Source organism: Pollachius pollachius (assembly GCF_949987615.1).
Source record: "Pollachius pollachius genome assembly, chromosome: 4".
NCBI lineage: Eukaryota > Metazoa > Chordata > Actinopteri > Gadiformes > Gadidae > Pollachius > Pollachius pollachius.
Genome location: NC_136937.1, coordinates 14,513,364 through 14,533,737, shown reverse-complemented (window position 1 = coordinate 14,533,737; position 20,374 = coordinate 14,513,364). Strand labels below are relative to the sequence as shown.

General features: G+C 43.6%; 2 protein-coding genes across 2 annotated transcripts; one reads left to right on the top strand and one right to left on the bottom strand.

Moving 5' to 3' along the window:
- Positions 1–715: 715 nt before the first annotated feature.
- rbp4l (retinol binding protein 4, like) lies at positions 716–3,873 on the top strand (the record flags this gene model as incomplete). The annotated part of the gene is made up of 4 exons (XM_079735787.1): positions 716–832; positions 1,112–1,248; positions 1,968–2,080; positions 3,216–3,873. 4 exons carry the CDS (start codon positions 716–718, stop codon positions 3,437–3,439), a joined length of 591 nt encoding a protein of 196 aa, XP_079591913.1. The 3' UTR covers positions 3,440–3,873.
- A 4,509-nt stretch (positions 3,874–8,382) lies between these two features.
- LOC307074177 (keratin, type I cytoskeletal 18) lies at positions 8,383–18,390 on the bottom strand. The gene is made up of 10 exons (XM_079734202.1): positions 18,363–18,390; positions 16,572–16,851; positions 15,720–15,845; positions 15,260–15,342; positions 14,463–14,619; positions 13,059–13,223; positions 12,388–12,513; positions 10,223–10,440; positions 9,925–9,953; positions 8,383–9,051 (listed from the first exon to the last, which is right to left on the bottom strand). The coding sequence occupies exons 2-10, from the start codon at positions 16,830–16,832 to the stop codon at positions 8,936–8,938; spliced, it is 1,281 nt and encodes a 426-aa protein (XP_079590328.1). The 5' UTR covers positions 16,833–16,851; positions 18,363–18,390; the 3' UTR covers positions 8,383–8,935.
- Between the last annotated feature and the right edge of the window lie 1,984 nt (positions 18,391–20,374).

Genomic DNA, 20,374 nt, shown 5'->3' with positions numbered 1-20,374 from the left:
AGGATTCCATCCCAACGAGATTAACTCGAGATTTAAGCACCTTAGTTAGTTCCCAGCAATGAAAATCGTCCATAAGCTTATTGGTAAAGTGTCTATATAAAGCGGGTTTCACAAACAACTCCCAACAATCAGGGGATAACGATCGAGGAGATTTCATTTCTTGACTCAGAAACTGACAGGTAAGACACCGAGCTGTATTTGATGCAGGGTAAACCGTACCCTTCCTTTCATTGTTGAATGGTCATTTGTGGACTTTGTATTTCGTTCTGCATTTGTGACTAATTTGTAATCACATCTCATGAATCAGTAAAAGGGAAACTTCAACTAAATTTAACTGGAAGTACAGCCACAGTTTATATTCCCAACGACAGCAACTTGTAGTTCAATAACTAATCATTTGGACTGTGTTATATCTGAAAGAAATGTGTTTTACAGTAATTTAAGAGAAGATCATTTGCTCAGAATAAACGTAATCTAACGGTTAGTAATTTAGTGACTGTTGGGAATAACTTTGAAGCTGTTCACAGGTTGTGAACCCAGTTGTTCATTGGGAAGGACTTTGATGTTGACAACTTGAGATATAATTTCTGCTATCTCAAGTAATTCCAGTATTGTTGCCTAAACCTAGACCCTCATCTGTAAGACACGAGTGTAGTGCATGTCCATTCACCCTTAATACAACACAAGCCACAACCATGCATTCTTTCCTTTCAGGATGGGCTGCACTAAGATTGCCCTGCTTGCGTTGGTGCTGTGTTGCGTTGAGCGCTGCCTCTCCGCCTCTTGTGTGGTGGATAGCTTCACCGTGAAACAGGACTTCGACCCTAAGAGGGTAAATAAAATGCCTTCCCTCAAGCAAAACCCCTCACTTGAGAGTCACGCAAAACCATGTGTCTTTGAATTACTAAAAAAATATTGGATAAACATTTTTTTAATGATTAATATCAAGTAAAGATAAAAAATATATAATGTATCCACGTATGGAACAAAATACTCATCTGATAAATCACAAAAGCAAGAATTTTGTAGTTGGTTAGTTTGTTCAATTTTGAACTTTGAGATAATAAAAGTCAGATCTGGTTTGACGATATCCTGCCCCTCTGGTTCCCAGTATGCCGGGAAGTGGTTCGCCCTCCAGAAGAAAGATCCGGAAGGTCTTTTCCTTCAGGACAACATCTCCGCTGAGTACACCATCGACGACGACGGCACCATGACTGCCTCCTCCAAGGGCCGCGTCACCCTCTTCGGGTACGCCCTGGGACTCCAACTCCACGCTTTATTTACTGGGGTTTTTAGTTGATTTCACTGAAGGCGTAATGGAGATGTTTTTGCTATTTTCATTCAACATTCAAATTCGCTCTGACGCTGCCCCTCATGTCCAATGTGCTCCTCGTTAGAGCTGATTGAGAAATTTCACTACTTCCTAGGACTATAGGGTTTAGGTTCCACTGAGGTATTTTCTTTCTGGAGGGGTCGAAGGTCAAGTGGGACAGTCAGCCCCCTGCTCAGAGAGAGAGCTGAGGTCATTGACAGGTGGAGGCAGCTGGGGGAGGAGAAAGGGCTTCACCCACAGCTTTCAGCACAAGCCTTAATTCTTCACAAGAGCATTCTGAGTGGTATTAAGAACAAACATGTTTTTCCGGGATTACGGAGGATAATGTGATAATGCAGGCTACAGTGTTCAGGTTTAGCAACATGTCAGCAACAAAAGCTTTAGCAAACAGCAAAATCTCTAAGAAGTGGAAGCATGCAAGCCAGAGAGAAAAACCACAATGTGTAATGTGAAAACTAACAAAAGATCAACAATACATGTTTAAGTGTATTACACCAATTATCTGAACTTTGAATGAAGTCACCAACCATTGGTGGTATTATACTTGAACATGTGTTGTCGATTGTGTTATTTTATTGGTGTCTGTGTTGTACATCATGCTAACATGCTACATGTATGACGGTGTGTTCTCCAGCTTCTGGGTTGTCTGTGCTGACATGGCCGCCCAGTACACCGTCCCAGACCCCAATAACCCAGGCAAGATGTTCATGAACTACCAGGGACTGGCCAGTTACCTGTCAAGTGGAGGTCAGCGAAACTCACACACACACACACACACACAAAAACAAACACACGCACGCACACAAAAAGAGGAGCCTGCTAGACACAGACACACACACACACACACCATAACATCACAATACACACACTTAATGTTTGTCTAAGTGTGTTTTTAAAGGGTAATTCCGGTGTAAAATGGATTTGGGATATGTTTTGTATGATAACGAGTTGAAACGTTCATTTTGGAGCACAAAAAACGTATATAGACGCTTTCTTCAGTTGGCTGTTTATAGCCGATTCTATCTAAACACTATAAACTTAGAACGATGGGGGCACTGGTTAAGGTAAAAACTAAATCGCTATTTTAAACCACTTAAAAGGCTAAAAGTAGCCCGACACGTCTTTGGTAGTATAATAAGGGTCTTAACATATAAAACGAGGCATTGAGAACTTTGTAAGTGTACAGATTGTTTATTAAAAAATACATTTTATACACACAATACCATCAGTAGATCACCCGTCGACGCCATTTTGTTTTTAAGGCTCGATAGGTAGATTGACGAACACAGAGATTGTGACATCCGTCAGCAACACGCAAGCTCTGTGTTCGCCAATCTACTTATCGAGTCTTAAAAACAAAATGGCGTCGACGGGTGATCTACTAACGGTATTGTGTGTATAAAATGTCATTTTTAATAAACAATCTGTACACTTACAAAGTTCTCAATGCCTCGTTTTATATGTTAAGACCCTTATTATACTACCAAAGAAGTGTCGGGCTACTTTTAGCCTTTTAAGTGGTTTAAAATAGCGATTAAGTTTTTACCATAACAAATGCCCCTATCGTTCCAAGTTTATAGCGTTTTGATAGAATCGGCTAAAAACAGCCAACTGAAGAAAGCGTCTATATACAGTTTTTGTGCTTCAAAACAAACGTTTCAACTCATTATCATACAAAACATATCCAAAATCCATTTTACACCGGAATTACCCTTTAAGTCTTACACACATGTACAGATGAATACACACACACTGAAACATAGACAAAACAATCACGTGTTAAGGCTGAGCGCTCGGCCCGCTGACCTCATCTCTCTTTCTCTCTCTCTCTCTCCCTCTCTCTCTCTCTCTCTCTCTCTCTCTCTCTCTCTCACCCACCCAGGCGACAACTACTGGGTGATCGACACCGACTACGACAACTACGCCCTGACCTATGCCTGCCGCTCGGTGAAGGAAGACGGCAGCTGTGAGGACGGCTACTCCCTGGTGTTCTCCAGGAACCCCCGCGGCCTGCCCCCCGCCATCCAGCGCCTGCTGCGCCAGAAGCAGGAGGAGATCTGCATGGTGGGCCAGTTCCAGCCCGTCCTGCAGTCCGGAGCCTGCTAGACACACACACACATAGAGACACATACACATAGAGACACACAGAGTCACACACATAGACAGACACATACACAGACAGACACATAGGCACACACACACACACGCACACAAACACACACAAGCACATATATTTAGACCTTGACATACACACACAGAAGATGAGGATGTGGGTGGTTTGTAGAGTGAGAGTGGGAGAGAGAGGGAGAGAGAGGGAAAGAGACTGTGAGAGGGACTGGGGGAGAGTGGATGGCTGAGAGCAGAGCAGACTGGTTGGAGGGAGTAACAGAGAGCAGATCATCAGGAGCTGGTGGATGAATGTGAGGCTGTGTCAACTCGGCCCAGGTGGAGGTGGAGGAAGGCCAGGGTTAGAAGCGTGAGAGGGAAAGGTGTAGCGACTCCTTCTCCTCTTTCGCCTCCACCCCCCTGCTCTTGTGTTTGTTTGGTGCCTGTTCTCTGGGTCTCTCCAGGGGCTTGGGGAAGGGTTGCTGCTCTGCTGCTCTGAGTGCATCTCAATGAATAAAACCTTTTTCTAAACAAAGAACTCTGGATTGGTGTTTTGTCTTATTTCTTGAATTGCAAATATTTTATAAATTAAATCATTTTTCTAAAAGCTTAGTATGTCAAATGTAGTGGCACCTAGGGATACGTACTTAGGAACTTAATAGCTAAATACTAATTATTAATCTATCAAGGTAACACTATCCATCAGACTTGGTTACTCGATGCTGTAAAATATGATTTCGGAATACTTACTGGCACCTTACAAGCCATAAGTAATAATAACCAGTTGCATAGCAAACAGATATAACCAGTAATAATAGGCTTACTGGTGGTCCCATCTCAAGCACTACTTAGCTTAGCACAGAGAACCAGGGTCAAGGGTCACATTACAGTGGTCATGCTGTAGGCGGTCTTCAGGCGTTATATTTATTTATATTCAACCACATGTCATCTAACGCAGACCAGGTTCAGCGCTGTAGAGGCCAAGAGCATTCTGCATCCTGCCAACAGCATTCATATTTCTTTTCAACTTTTCTACATTCTTCCTCCATGATGGGACCGCTGGTCCACACAATCCCGTGTTGTGTTCCCAAGGAGGAGGAAGTAGCTCTGCGTTGACAGGCGGCCGGAGACACGCAGGCAGACTCACAGACAGAGGGCCGTTGACTGCTGCTGGCAAGGAAGAGCTGGGGAGGTGCTCAGCCAAAAATACAGCAAGTCCGTCTGAAAACTAGCTTAGCTCTGATGGGATCAACTCTGGCGGCTGAGAGGACAACCGTGGGCCACTTGTAGTTGCTTCGCATTAACGGAGACGTTTCCTTTTCATTCTGAAACTCTCAAAATACAAGTTCTTTATGATGTCATCAGAATGCATGTTTATTAAGCCAATCGCAATAATTATCCTTATTTCACAGCATATTGTGTGATATGATATGGTGTTGTATGTTTTGAATTGTATTTGATTTCATTAAATCAAGTGTGCAGTGTTTGACAGTTGTCATGACTCATAAGAGTCATAACTAATAGTTGTAGTGATGTTTCCCTTCCTCAGCAGATCCTAATGCAGTGTTGACTCCTGACGGCAGCAGCCATAAGGTTTAGGTCAGAATGGGACAATGTTTCTCTGGCCACAATTTAACAGTTAGTCCGGCGAGAAAGTGCTAACTCTTACACCTGATTCCCACCGGGGACGTCCGCGCCGCGGAACGGCTGCGAACTCTGCCCTGCGTCCACTTCCACCGGGCGCGTAACGGTAGCGTAGCGCTGCCTTGCGAGCCAGCCGTATTCACGCGAGCTCACGAGATCACGCGATAATCCTAAACCTAATGGACTCACCTTCCATTCCCAAAACTACTGCAATTAAATGCCAGGCTTTGTCCTTTCTGACCTTGTCCTTATAAAAAGGATGATTTTTTAAAATAAATTATTTTATGTTGCTCCACTTCAACAATCAGTCTCTCGTCGTCCATGTTGCCGAACCTCTGAGACCCTTTGATTGATTGACTGCTGACCTGGTGCCACCGGTCATGACGTAATGTTGATGTGAAGTTGTGATAGGGTACATGAGCTGAGTATTGTGTTTTATTTTGAAAATTGACCGGATGCTCTATGGCTTTTACTTTTTGACTTCCTGCCCGGCTCGATCTGCTCTGTTGATATTGACGCGGTTCAGCAACGGCTCGCGTCAAAAATGGAAGTGCTACGGAATGATAGCGCTGCGGCGCGGCGTGCCGCTCCTGGGACGCTGCTGAGACGTTCCGCAGCGCGCCCGGTGGGAATGGTTTCAATGATTAGAGTGGCAGCGATCAGCAGCGGTGACCGCGGCGCTTACGTCCCCGGTTGAAATGAGGCTTTACAGCTATCTAACCAGCCATGTGTTAAATCTGCCATTATAATAGCAAACTAGCTTACTTAACAATGTTTTTATTCGTTACACTTGTGCATTGAATCTCCAACAGAACAACAACTTGTTTAGTCCACGAATACCATAACCACTTCTACTTCTATAAGTCAAGTCAAGTCAAATATTTTAAATGACTTGGAATAACCAAAGTGACGTACAGTTGACGAAAATAACTTTGCCTCATGGCTTGTCCAGTAGAGGGCAGTCTGAACCGACAGCATGGTGGCCTGTGGTTGGAAACCTCTGTTCTACGGTTTAAACGTCTTTACAAGTGTGCAGTGAAAACTGCGGCTTATTGAGCGCCGTCCTGTTATGTAGAAACCGTGTTTACAAAACCAGGACAGCACTATTAATGTGTTATTATGAGTGGAAAAGGTTTTGTGACAATTGATTCAGAATAAATAACAATAATCAGGATCAAGTCATGGGTTAGGCGTCATATTGAATGATTTGACTGTAGGGGAGCAAATCCCACACCCAAGCTTACCATTACACTACATCTTACCCACTGTAACAGTGAGTGATGGTAGAAGTAGTAATAGTTGTAGCATTTGTCGTAGTCATAGTAGTAGTAATATTAGGACAGAAGTACAGGTATGTTTTATATTAGTAGGATTGGAATGGATAGGAGATGGAATAGATTGTAGAATAGGAATGCACTTATATTTTTTCAGTCCATTTTCAGGCCAGTACGGGGTGCTCATCCCCTGGTGTCTCACTGATCACTAGAGTAGGGGGATAGCCCGGTGTCTGTACTACTCATCACTAGAGTAGGGGGCTAACCCCGGTGTCTCTACTCATCACTAGAGCAGGAGGCTAACCCCGGTGTCTGCACCACTCATCACTAGAGTAGGGGGCTAACCCCGGTGTTCAGGCTCTGTACATCACTAGGGTGCTAAAGATGTTCTAACACGGCCTCCTATTCCTCCCCATTTCTATAGCATCATTAAATCCCCCACCCCTTCACGGGGATGAACCGTGTGAGCGTTCTAGAGCTCACATGCTGCCATGCTCCAACGAGGTGACTCTTCAGTACCAGAAGTGTTCATGTTGGCCCCTTAGCTCAACCAAACCTCCCGCAGCTGCCAGTTGGTGTCCTGCCATGTCCTTCTAGCATCATTATAAGATACACAAAGTATTTACATACAGGCTGGCAGCAATTTGTCTAAACACAGCCAGAAACAACGAGGTGTTTTGCTGTGTTAGGAGTGGCTGTCCTGTGGATTAGAGTTAAGCGTGTTTGTCTTTCCTCCGCTGCGTTCGGCACGGTGGTAGAAACAACACGATGAAAACGTGTGTTCGGTGGGGGCCATGGCCTCCCTGTGCTGTCGATGGAATAAACATGTGAACGACAAAGAGAGTTTATCAGCAGACTTCACGCCCACGGGATGAGGCTGAATTGTAACATAATTTATCGAAAAAAAAGGAATACAATAAAAAAGTTGTTTGTTTAATGGTGAGCACTTCCTTTAGTCTGTTCTATGCATCATGTCTTGCCTCATCACAATAACAAACATTCCCCTCACGTCATCATTGCCAAACTCTGGGCTGGACACGTGGTTTTTATGTGCTCAACCTATGTTGTGATGTTCATGATTTGAACTGCGTAACCACAGGCTGGGTCCTCCTGGGTGGGGTGTAGCAGCACTCTTGTCTCGGGGCTGCGCCCTAATCCCGCCTGATCCCTCTGACTCCCACTCGTCTCTGACTTCTGGCTACCTCTGGGACGGGGGGGTGGTGTGGTTGTGTATGTGAGTGTGAGTGTTTGTATGTTTGTGTGTTTTTCTGTGTGTGTGTGTGTCTGTGTGTGTGTGTGTGAGTGTGCGTGTTTCTCTGTGTATCCGTAGGTCTGTCAGTGAGAAAATAGAGAGAGAGAGAGAGCACTAAGAAGGTGAGGGAGGGATAAACATCAGGTAAGTGTCCTGTAATGTCCTCCACAACAACAGGTGGTGAGTTCCTGCTTCCTGCTCTACAAGGAAGAAGCCATCATGTCTTTCGGGTTGAATCCAGATCCAGAGAAACAACAGAGAAACATGTTTCACCTGAAGATAGAAACCTATCAGACCTTGCAGTCTGTCACCTTTCCTCTTCTATCACTATCACGTTTTCTACAACCGCATACAATTACATTTAATTGTTCAATGTTTAACTTAATACGATTTGTTAGGAATTTGAAGAACAAAATGTTTGATGACATCACAACTCGGTTTCTAACCTCTAAGAACTTGTGATAAGTCTTCTCTTAAGGAATGGATCGATTCACTGTTTCCTTAACTGGTTGTTGTGTGTTCATTCATTCGTTGTATCATTTGTAAACTGAGTAACTTAGTTACTTGCTTTCTTATTGTAAGATAATCAACATTATCCGGTGAGAGTGATGAACTGTGGAATCTTATTCTGGTTGTACTATATTTCTCCTGCAGGGTTTATGCGATATTCCTCCAACAAATCGATCGTACATATGGAATGAACATGACAAAATGATATTCATTATCACATCCTATTGTTTTATACTAATTATAGGAAGAAGAAACATCAGATGTTGAATGTAGAACCTCTTTATTTATTCATTTTCAATACAGCTTAATCAAACGCACAAACATACTAAAATGTTATTAAACCATTCTGGTTTATGAAATCTCGCTAGATCATATAGTCAGCACAGGAGCATAAGAAATAAATACGGTGTTCAGTTCATCACATAACTACTGTTGACAGGCAGTTCTAAAACATGCACCAGTTTGGTTTACTCTCACGCAAATTGTTCAAAGCAAATCTAACTCTCAGATATAATGGTGCAGAACTACGATGAACACAAAGATTTCCAAATATCTTCATCCAAACAAAACCTGTTAGTTTCAACACTCTATCAAAGGCAAGACTGGTTATAAGTAAGGTCAGACGCAAGAAGAAAAATAGAATAAATCCTCTCTCTTTCACGTTGTTCTACAGTTTCACCTATCCTACATTGTCCACAAGGCTGACACTATGAACCCTTCTCTCGCCCTTTATTGTCTCTCTACGTTGCTCCCTCTACCCACCTGCTCCTCTTTAGCTCTCCTGCTCTCTCCACCTCTCCCTCCATCTCGCTCACTCTATTGCTTGGTCTCCTCTATCTGCTCCAGCTCGCTGGACTCATCCACCACCTTGCCGTTGATCATGGTCTGAGTCACCACCTTCACGATCTTCCTGGTGCGCACGTCAGGCTCCTCTGCAGAGAGAGAGAGGGAGAGAGAGAGAGAGAGAGAGAGAGAGAGAGAGGGAGAGAGAGGGAGAGAGAGAGAGAGAGAGGGAGAGAGAGAGGGAGAGAGAGAGAGAGAGAGAGGGAGAGAGAGAGAAGGCGAGGAAGAGAGAAGGAGAGGACAGTGAGAGAAGAGGAGATAAAAGGATGATTAAGGATGAAAGATGAGATAATAGAAGAAGAGAACATAAGAGTAAAGGGCGGAAACGAGACAAGACCAGACCGATTGTGAGGAAATAGTCAAGGGAATGTAAGGCTGCAAATTATTGTGTACGTTATTCTATAGATGATGTGAAAACAACAATGGCTATCATGTGTCTCCTTTAAGGGACCATTTGAAAGGATGTTAAGCTTCATAATTATTGTTTTCTTTCTAGTCTAATGACACCGGGCCACTTACATGAACATAATTACTAAACACACACACACACACCCACACACAAGTTGCTATAGGAGCCAATCTATTTTGGGTGTTTGTGTTGTTTGAAGATGTATTCAACTACCATCAGTCTTGGGCCACTGCAAAAGACGGTGTGTGTGTGTGTGTGTGTGTGTGTGTGTGTGTGTGTGTGTGTGTGTGTGTGTGTGTGTGTGTGTGTGTGTGTGTGTGTGTGTGTGTGTGTGTGTTTGTGTGTGGGGGTGTGACTTGCACCTCCCTTAACGCTTCTGATGAGTGTGAGATAAGCTCCACTAAACAGAGTGAGCGACAACACTGTAAATATGAGTGTTAACACATGCAATGTGAAGCGGTATAAGCAAAATAACTTCCAAGGTCAGACTGTGATATCCTTCACTTTTATGTAATAATGTTTATTCACCATCATATCTGAGAGGGATACTTACTTTTTGGTACGACTGGAATGGCCTTGACCCTGAGTAGAGAGGAAGCAGTTTATTTTTTTACTTCCTTCAATGTGGCATTCCTCTGTACTAGCAATGATATTAATATTATTTTTATACTTTATTTCTAGACATTATTATATTGTTGTTTTTTAACAGAAGCACTTTGCATTAGTTCAGGAAAAATTAATATCGGCCTGTTGTTATGATGTTTGAATTAATTAATTAATATAACATAAAACGACAATGCAATATGCTTCCGTAGGTTTTTACAAAAGAAAAACAACAACAACGGACTCACGTCTCCTCCCCTTCCAGCAGCCGCCTGTAGGTGGCGATCTCCATCTCCAGGTTCTGCTTGATGCGCAGCAGCTGCTCATAGCTGGTCTTGGTGCGCTGCATGTCCAGTCTGAGCTGGGACAGGTCCTCCTCCATCTGGCTCAGGGTGGACTGCAGTCTCTCCATCTCCCCTGAGTACTTCTGGCCCGTCTCGCCCAGGTTTCCCTCCAGGGCGGACACCTGTGGGGGGGGGAAGAGGCAGGGTGGTCCCGGTGTTCCGAACTTAAAACTGTGCGTTTGGGCGTCATTGTCGAAACATGAGCACAACCGCCCAAGCAAAGAGTTTGAGATACAGACATTGGACCTTTCTCTAATACCAAGTGTGCCAAGTTCGGTCTATCCTAATCGGTAGTTTGGATGTTCAAGTTCGACTGTTGATTAGAACCGTCTTGTTTTTTTTTAATCATACTATGTGTTTCTGTCACCACATCACAGTCAACATGCAAACATCAGTGAACAAATTAGTTGTGGGGGTGGTAGCTTTTTCATGTGAGACAAGTCAGACCACTGAAACCACCTGAAACCAGTATGGCAGTGTTGTTGAAGATATGCTTCCTGTCGACAAGGATTAGCTTTTTCCGAAGAGATCAAAACAACATTGCCTTTTAGGAAAATCCCTGACACATTAAAGGATAGAATAGCAAGAAATCACAAATAATTTGTTCAAATGAAAACCTGATCCTGACTATTATTTAACAGACTGATCTAAGATTTTCCGTAGGACTTCCTGTCTTCCAACACACTATCCCAGCATTTCAGGGATGACTCAAGACACACTGAGTGACACACTTAGGTGTAAAGGTTAAGCTTTGATGAAGAAAAAGTGTATTTTTTCAGCTGCATTTGACTTCACAGAATTATGGGTTAGTGCTTCGCTGACTAAAGTTGAACAGGGAATAAAAAAAAAAACGCCTCGCACTGATTAAATCAAATCTCAATGTAAATTAGGTCATTCTTAGGTCAACAGGTGTACATATTCTTTCAAGGCTTGCTAAGGTCAATAAGAAGTCAAAAAGGATGCAAAAACTCTTGCTTTGCATTTCTTGATTTGCAGATGAAATAAGTATTTCACTTATGTCTGGGTGAGCCTGCTTGCTTGGCACACTCAATTAGAAACTGATTTGACTTGCCATCAGAACGTAAAGTATCAGAAAGTACATTTAACCATTTAACTTTCCCTTGGGGATGAATAAAGTGCTTTGAACTGAATTGAATACAAATATAGACAAATATAATACGTACATCAATCTCTTGAATCTCTAAAAGATAGTGTGCCGTTATCTTTATTATGAAATCAAGTTTGGTTGTGCAAAACCTTTTACTACATGGAGCATGTTAAATGCATTATTTAACCAATTTGAAATGTGACCTGTGCCACCGGACCTGTGTCCCTAGCTCCTATTACTTGATTCATCTTACACTGAATGTACTGTGTGCCATTTTATGTTGTAGATACAAGTCGTTTTTTAATCAATACACACAAATACGTGTGTTTTGTACATCTCCCACAGTCCCCTCCATTTGTCTTCTTCACCTAGGGGCCATTTTGGTTTAAAACTCTACAGCTTTCCCAACTCCACCACCGATACGAACCGAGAGAACCTTTCGACAAGCATCATCGTAGCATAAACACAGGTGTCGCTCATAACACTAAGTAAGGGTCCGCTGCTTTCTACCAAGCACAGGTAGTAGACTTATCCTCACTAGCTTAGTATACTATCAATGTCCCCGCTAAGCACTGCAGTAGTAGCATTCCATCATTATTATATGAGTAACACTTGTGTTTGTCAAACAATAACCTGGGTTCCGGCAGTCCTACTACGTTATGGAGATTATTTACCAAAGAAAAGTCTGTTGCGTGGGCGGATAAAGCTCACAGGTTTATAACAAACACTGTTCAATCGTTCACTACTGTTGGCCCCGTTTGTGTTTGCCAACAATGCGCTTACAGATCCCTGCTCCAGCGACATGATTGGTCGAAAACAAATACAAAGCGTTCATCCGGATCTGAGCTGGCCTGCCATCAGACTTAAGATGGTTGATTTAAAGTCTAATTAGTGAGACTAGTCCCTAGGTGTCACCCCAGTGAGGAGGGCCAATGGTGCGGTGCGTGGCGTGTCATGTGACCTGCTTGTGGAGGCCCTCCATCTCCACCTCCAGGGTCTGCAGGAAGCGCTGGCGGTCCACCAGCTCGGCCTGGGCGGTGCGCAGCGCCTCGTTGCTCTCCTTCACCTCGTGCTGCACCACCTCCAGCTGGACCACACACAGATAAATACACATTAACACACACACACACACACACACACACACACACGAAGACACACACCACACACACACACACACACACATGAAGACACACACATGAAGACACACACCACACACACACGCACACACACACACACACACACACACACACACACACATGAAGACACACACATGAAGACACACACCACACACACACGCACACACACACACACACACACACACACACACACACACACACACACACACACCCGAAAATGAACATGAAGATACACATGACGACATACACATGAAGACACACACAACACACACACACACGAAGACACACACCACACACACACACACACACACACACACGACGACATACACATGAAGACACACACACAAACACGGGTACACATTGGTACGGGGTATGTGTTACTGTGTTGATAATGATTATATGCTGGTGTTTGTTTTAGCGTTAGTGTGTTGGTTCTGGTGTTAGTGTGTTGGTGACGCCGGGTTCCAGCCGACCATATAAACCCTGGGAGCGTCACCTTCTTGCGGGACCACTGCTCGGCCTGCTCCTTGTTCTTGTGGACGATGCCCTCATACTGGGAGCGCAGCCCGGCCAGGACCTCCCCCAGGTCGGGGCCCTGGAAGGAGTCCAGCTCCACGTTCACCTCGTCCTTGGCGATACGAGACCTAAACTGCTCCAGCTCCTGGAGACCCAAACCACCCACACACACACACACACACACACACACACACACACACACACACACACACACACACACACACACACACAAACACACACAGACACACACACACAAACACACATACTTCTTCAATGGAATGGGAACTAATACATGTACTGAATAATCTAATTGTATTTTTCCATGTGTTTATTTGTTTGTAGGTTGCATTTGTCCATGCATATGTGTGTGTGTGTGTGTGTGTGTGTGTGTGTTTGTCTGTATATGCCTGTGTGAAAATAGGCATATGGGGCCACACACACACACACACACACACACACACACATGGCAGTATAGAGTCAGTTAGACTTGTCAGTTAGAAAGCGAGAACGTGAAAGCTGCTCTATTATTGACACTGATCAATTCTTCATGAGACCGGCTCAGTTTACTCCACCACCCCCCACTAGCTATTGGAAGGTACGGTAAATTCTGAGGTTCAAATTTGTGGATCTACGCCTCACACTTCTGTCTGAAGAATAATAATACAATGAAAATATTAATTTGTTTGTTTTTCATAGTACGTTGTGACTCATTTACAAGTACTTGCTTGTTAATAAAACAAGTATGGCCGCCCTGTCATCTTGTTCCTCCCATGGTATTGAGGAGACGGCAGAGCTCCGAGCTCATATCTTGGTTTCCCCCCCACAGGATGTCAGATAGCCCTGGTTTCATATCAGCTGGTTGTGCAGACGAGGAGGGTTTGGGAAACAGGATCCCACTGCCTCTATTGTTCAGGGTAACCAGAGGACTCAGAAGGGGTCCAATTCGCCACACCCCCCCCCCCCCCCCACCCACACACACACCCTTTCTCTCCACTTCTCTATCGCTTTCTCTCTTTATCTCTCCGTCGCTCACTCTATCTCTCTCTCTCTCTCTCTTTCTCGTAATCTTAATCTCTCCTCCTCTCCCTGGCTCGCTCTGTCTTTCTCTACTCTATTGTGGCTCTAAGGAATGTGGTTTCGGTCGGGTAGACAGACACCGTGGAGGGTCTGAGAGCCACAGACTAGCAGTGATGGAGCACTAATGACCGAATGAATAGAAGAAGTCAGCAATGAATGAAAATAAATAGCGAAAGAACAAAGGAAGTGGGAATGAACATAGACATAGACATTTTTAAGTGATGACTTGGGTTTTTGAGGACAAGGACAGAGGACAGAGAGGGGAACGTCTGGATAAAGAACAGAAAGAGGGAAGGAGAACACCAACTTCCTGGTGGTTCTTCTTGAGGAAGTAGAGCTCCTCCTTCAGGCTGTCCAGGTCCCCTCTGAGGGTGGAGATGATCTGCTCATGGTCCGTCTTGGCCTTCTTCAGGGCCATACAGTCCCTGTCCACCGACTGGCACATCACCAGCTCGGTCTCCCACCTGAGGGGAGAGCAAAGGCTCACAGATGGATGCTTTACCCCGAATGATCGCACACATGATGGTTAGAAGGAGTATTTGAAGGAGGGTTAGCAGGAGGGTAAGAAAGGTTGGTTAGAACGATGGTTAGAAGGTTGGTTAGAACAATGGTTAGAAGGTTGGTTAGATGGTTGGTTAGCAGGAGGGTTAGAAGGTTGGTTAGAACGATGGTTAGAAGGTTGGTTAGATGGTTGGTTAGCAGGAGGGTTAGATGGTTGATTAGAACGATGGTTAGAAGGTTGGTTAGATGGTTGGTTAGCAGGAGGGTTAGAAGGTTGGTTAGAACGATGGTTAGAAGGTTGGTTAGATGGTTGGTTAGCAGGAGGGTTGGAAGGTTGGTTAGAACGATGGTTAGAAGGTTGGTTAGATGGTTGGTTAGCAGGAGGGTTAGATGGTTGGTTAGATGGTTGGTCAGAAGGAGAGATAGAAGGAGGTTTAGAAGGATGGCTAGAAGGAGGGTTAGAAGGATGGTTAGCGGGAGGGTTAGAAGGATGGTTAGCATGATGGTTAGTATGACGGTTAGAAGGATGTATTGTTTATTAATCATATTAATTTAAAAAGAGGAAACATCCTTCATCATTCTAAGAAGGGATGTGTCGCTCACTTGATCCTGAAGTCGTCTGCAGCTAGCTTAGCGTTGTCGATCTCCAGCAGGAGACGGGCATTCTCCAGAGTCCTTTTCCTCACCTGACAGACAACATAGCGGCTTGTTATGTTATATCTTATTATGATTGATATTAGTAGTGTTTTTATCTTAAGCAGGCCCAGAGTCAACAACATAGATTCATTTTAGCCAAGGTGACCCATTGCTCCAGTAACCTAACAGTACATTCCAGTTAGGTGTGTGATAAGAGTAAACTAATACTGAACTTGTGGTTTATAGGACAGCAGTCGGATACTACTACTCAGCTATCACGAAAGGTCGCAGAAAATTTGAATAATAGTTTGTCTATGCAAACAGATTTCCACAGAAATGTCAGCATAAACTTGCTGGCTGTGTAAACTGTGTAAACAAGTGTCTACCGTGTTGGCTGTACATTACAGCATTATGTTACAGCGCTGACCTCTAGCTCCACAGTATGGGCCTGGGCCATCATGGAGTCCAGGTCATGACCTTTGGGTATGCGGTCAATCATCAGCTTCTTGATCTTCATCTCCAGATCTGCGTTGGAGTGCTCCAGAGTACGCACCTTTTGGACAATGCATCACAATACCATTTATTTTTTCCCTCTTCTATCAATTAATTGATTTCAAGGCATTTTCAATATTAACACATTTTTTAAACCAAGGCTGTGTGTGTGTGTGTGTGTGTGTGTGTGTGTGTGTGTGTGTGTGTGTGTGTGCGTGTGTGTCATGTTTGCTTTTCTGTCATCCACTTTCTGCATATGTTTCAAGGATTCAAACGATATTCAGGTATGACTACTACTACTACGACTAAGCCTGCTTAATATGAATGAGTGAATATGATTGAGTAAATGTGTCAAAACACGTTTCCCTACGTAACTGAGCAGAAGGAGACCTCAACATTGCTAGTTAATTTCTGGTTAATTTTATTATTATACTCTAGAACATGACTAATTAGATATGACTCTATAAAGCCGCTATTTTCTCTGATCATTTCAACAACACAATCTTTGTGTTCGTCTCTCAGCTGAGAGACGACTGAACCCTCAGCTCCTGAAAGGACAATGTTTGGCTCCTTCCAAAGCACCTTTTAAAATACTTATGATAGTTTACGATGCCTCCTGCAGCACCTGTGATTATTCATTGTCCAAAAGACCATACATAGAATAACACCACACCAATAACGCCTGGAAGGTTCTCACAGTACAAGTACTTTGTGTTCTTCAACCCCCCCTTGCCTAGCCCGCCTGACCGCTGATCCGTGAAGCGACCAATCAGAGCGCAGCACGCACCTTGTCCAGGTAGCTGGCCAGGCGGCCGTTCAGCCCCTGCATGGCCTCCTTTTCGTTGGCACTGTTGCCGTGGATGCCGTTGTGCTGCAGGCTGACGGGCCCGTTGAGGTCCAGGCTGGAGGCCGAGCGGCCCAGCGGGCCGGAGGAGGAGAAAGAGACGGAGGCCCTGGAGCGCTGGCGGCCGCTGTCCCTCAGGGAGAGGCTGGAGAAGGAGGGCTGGCGGCCCAGGGAGAAGCTCCTCACGGACATGCTGGAGGACATGCTGCTGGGGTCTGGCTGTCTGCGGGCGACATGGGAGTCACCCTCAGCCTTCATGAAGGAGCACTTTTAATTGTGCTATTTGTCACAATACATACAATGCTGGTTTTATTAGGCGTATTTTGAAAACACAATTCATTTCATGTTTTCACGTTTGTTCAATATTGGATTTGTTTGAGCAGGAGTTGCTAAACATTCTTAATAAGCTTGATAAAAGGGCATTATCGTCAGAGGAAAACGAAAACCAACAAATGGACTGTTCATGCGGAACTGAAGAGAAATAAAAACAGGTGAACGACCAAACAGTTCCTTTTGAATGGGCTCTTGGACGCAGGTTGCTGGGAAACCGGGGAGGAGATAGGGGAGATACGGATATAACGACGCAGTTACCGGACTAAAGAAGGCTTTAACCCTCTGTTCCAGCCCAGAGCACCGCGGCGCGTTGGTAAACAGAAGGCCTAGGTTATAACAACCGAGTGACCCAAGGGGGAGGGAAGTGAGGGCATGCCGGGTCTCCACAGAGGCTACGGAGCGAGACCACCAACAAACCATCTCCATGATGCTGTTGCAATGTATGAGAAGAGAAGGCTCATCATTTTAACAGCTTACGGTGTTAAACTCAATTGTATTTCAGGGTCAAATAAAAGCGTGCCGCTAAACCTATCACTACCTTGAGAAAGCATAGAAAAACAGACAAACAGACTTTAGGAATGTATACATTGGTATAATGACAAATATTACTTCTTTATATATTTATATACGTTTCATGAAGGATAAAAATTGAAAGATATTTTCCCAGAAAGATATTTTGTCTGACATTATCATCAAATATTGTTAACTTATATATTTATATATAGGTGTGTCTCATAAGGGATTAAATTGAAGATTAGCGGACAAGACACCTGCCTCTCTACCTCTACCTGCCTCTGTGTCTCTCTCTATCTCATTCTCTGTGTGTGTGTGTCTCTCTCTCTCTCTCTCTCTCTCTCTCTCTCTCTCTCTCTCTCTCTCTCTCTCTCTCTCTCTCTCTCTCTCTCTCTGTCACCCGACCCCCACAACACCATTCTTACAACGCTACAAAGAGGAGTCCTATAGGGAGACAGACAGCCCTTGTTCAGATGAAAGATAGAGCTTGGGAAAATGATCAGGAAAATATTCAGGCGGAATTCCAATGACACAAGGAAGAGTATTGTTCCCCAGGAAACGGATTGTTATTTCCTTTCAGTGTACCGAATGTCCTGATAAAACTGTGCGGTTTAAATGACACGTAATTTGTATCATTGATACCTCATTTACACAGAACTAAGTCAACTGCAACTAGAAACAAACTCATTAATACTTGTTAACCTTCAGTATTATAATAATAATGCACCTGGAGATAAGGAGGATGCTGAATAACTTAAATGATCTAACATTTGTATAGTCAACATGGGAAAATGTATTACATCTAAAAGTGCTACATCATTCAATTCAATTTTTTTAAAAATGAGCAGACGTCATAGATAATGCATTTAAAGGAAGAAATGCACATACCTGTATATGTAACGACAACGAGTGTGAGTGGTTCAGGGAATTGTGTGTTGCTGATGCGACAGGTGTGGTTATAAGCAGGTGAGACGAAAGGGGAGGGACTTGTTTACCATAAAAGGAGTGGAGGTTTGTATGGCAACTGGTCATCTCCAATGAAGGTAGGCCTATTTTTGCTGGAATAGGCCTTGTGAAAAACGTCTCCTTAGAATTAATATACTTCAACAATTTCTTTCTAGATTCAGTCAATTCAGACCACTCACGTAATTTACAATTGTATTCAAATATATATTTCAAACAAATAACCTTCGCAATACAAGCAACCTGCACACTACCTCACTTCTGTGAGTATATGCTAGGCATATCCTGCAACACATCTGTGCTTCTGGCTGCTGATAGTCTTGTTGTTGTTGGCGTTCATTGCTTTTCCACACCTTAACGGGACGATGGCCGTCACTATAACAAGACGAGCATATAATGAAGTCATTGGTATCGTTGCACCACATGGCCTGTTTAAATAACAAAGATGTCCTTATACCCAGTATGTGCAGGTGGGTCCCTGCGAGCAAGAGACACAGGAGTCTATGTCCCTTTGTAACTTGACTCTCCCGCTGCTTAAAAAAAACACAACCCTGATAAAATATTCAAGAACTAGTTGGCCAAGCTGCTTTTTACATCCTTAGTTTGGGTATAAATGCCCACGACATAAACAGAAAGTAGAAAGATTAGAAATACCTTAATGTTATTTCCCTCCAATCACATTCAAAACAATGGCCATGGATTTCGATGTTCCAATTCCCTTTAAAGTTATATTGAACTTGAAGGCACTGCAAATACTGTTCTGTATTACAATTGCCTTCTGTTTTGCAATGAATATGGTCGATATTTTAATTTATGGAAGAAAAGGGAATAATGTCGGGTTGTGTGTCACCACTGTGTGGCTGAGTCTGGTAAATGCAAATTGTAATATGCCGAATAGAGGCGTACACGTTACAGCCAGTCAAGGCGTCTGTTCACCAGCAGGGGGCATCAACACCCTTTGTTTTTATGGTAGACGTTTACCGCTTAGAATAGAGGCTACAACCCAACTTCCATTGACATTATAACCAAATGGTGGCAGTACGCAAACAACAATCATATTATTATGTAATATATCCAAGACCAATTAATATTTATAACAGAAATGTGTGTTTAATTTTAGAAACAAGCATGTAGAATATAATTCCTGAATTAGGAGTTGTTTCCTGTCCTCTCATTTTTGATTATTAAGTCGGTCAAGAACAGCTTTTCTTTTGCATGAATAAATACGACCAGACTTGACCTCCAGTATTTGGATTTAGAACACTAAATTGCTCACCAACCCATCCACCAAAGATTAGGCATAGGCACATATACAATGTGTGCAACTTTTCAACCACGTTGCACACATAACGTGGTTGAATATAATGTGGAACATTTCTACGCCTTATTGCAAATGCTTAATAAAACAGAACTATTTCACAAAGAACAAAACAACAAACAATTAGTCGTCTTGTATGATGTGGTTGTCGACGCATGGTTGTTGCTGTGGTTACTTGCTGTTAATAGCATATTGTTGTTGTCTCTCCCCGTGGTTGTTCGTTGTATTATTTTACTTAATGTTGTCTCTCATTCATTCATTTATTTATCTATCTATATTTAAACACCAACATTCTCACTTTGTCACTCATGTGATTACTTCCACAGACAGACAGACAGACAGACAGACAGACAGACAGACAGACAGACAGACAGACAGACAGACAGACAGCTAGGCAGACAGAGAGACATACAGACATGCGTAGCCTACCAGACAGAGCAAGGCATGTGGAAAGACATTCTCTTCCCCTACACTTTCCACTGTAGGCCTTCTAGCTGTATCCTAGACCTGTCTTACCTCTGGGTCTCACAGTATAGGGCCTATGAGTAGCCTTGCGATGACGTCAGAGTAGGCCTGAGCTAGGCCCAGCCGAACCCCTGTATCTGGGTAGGCTACCTTG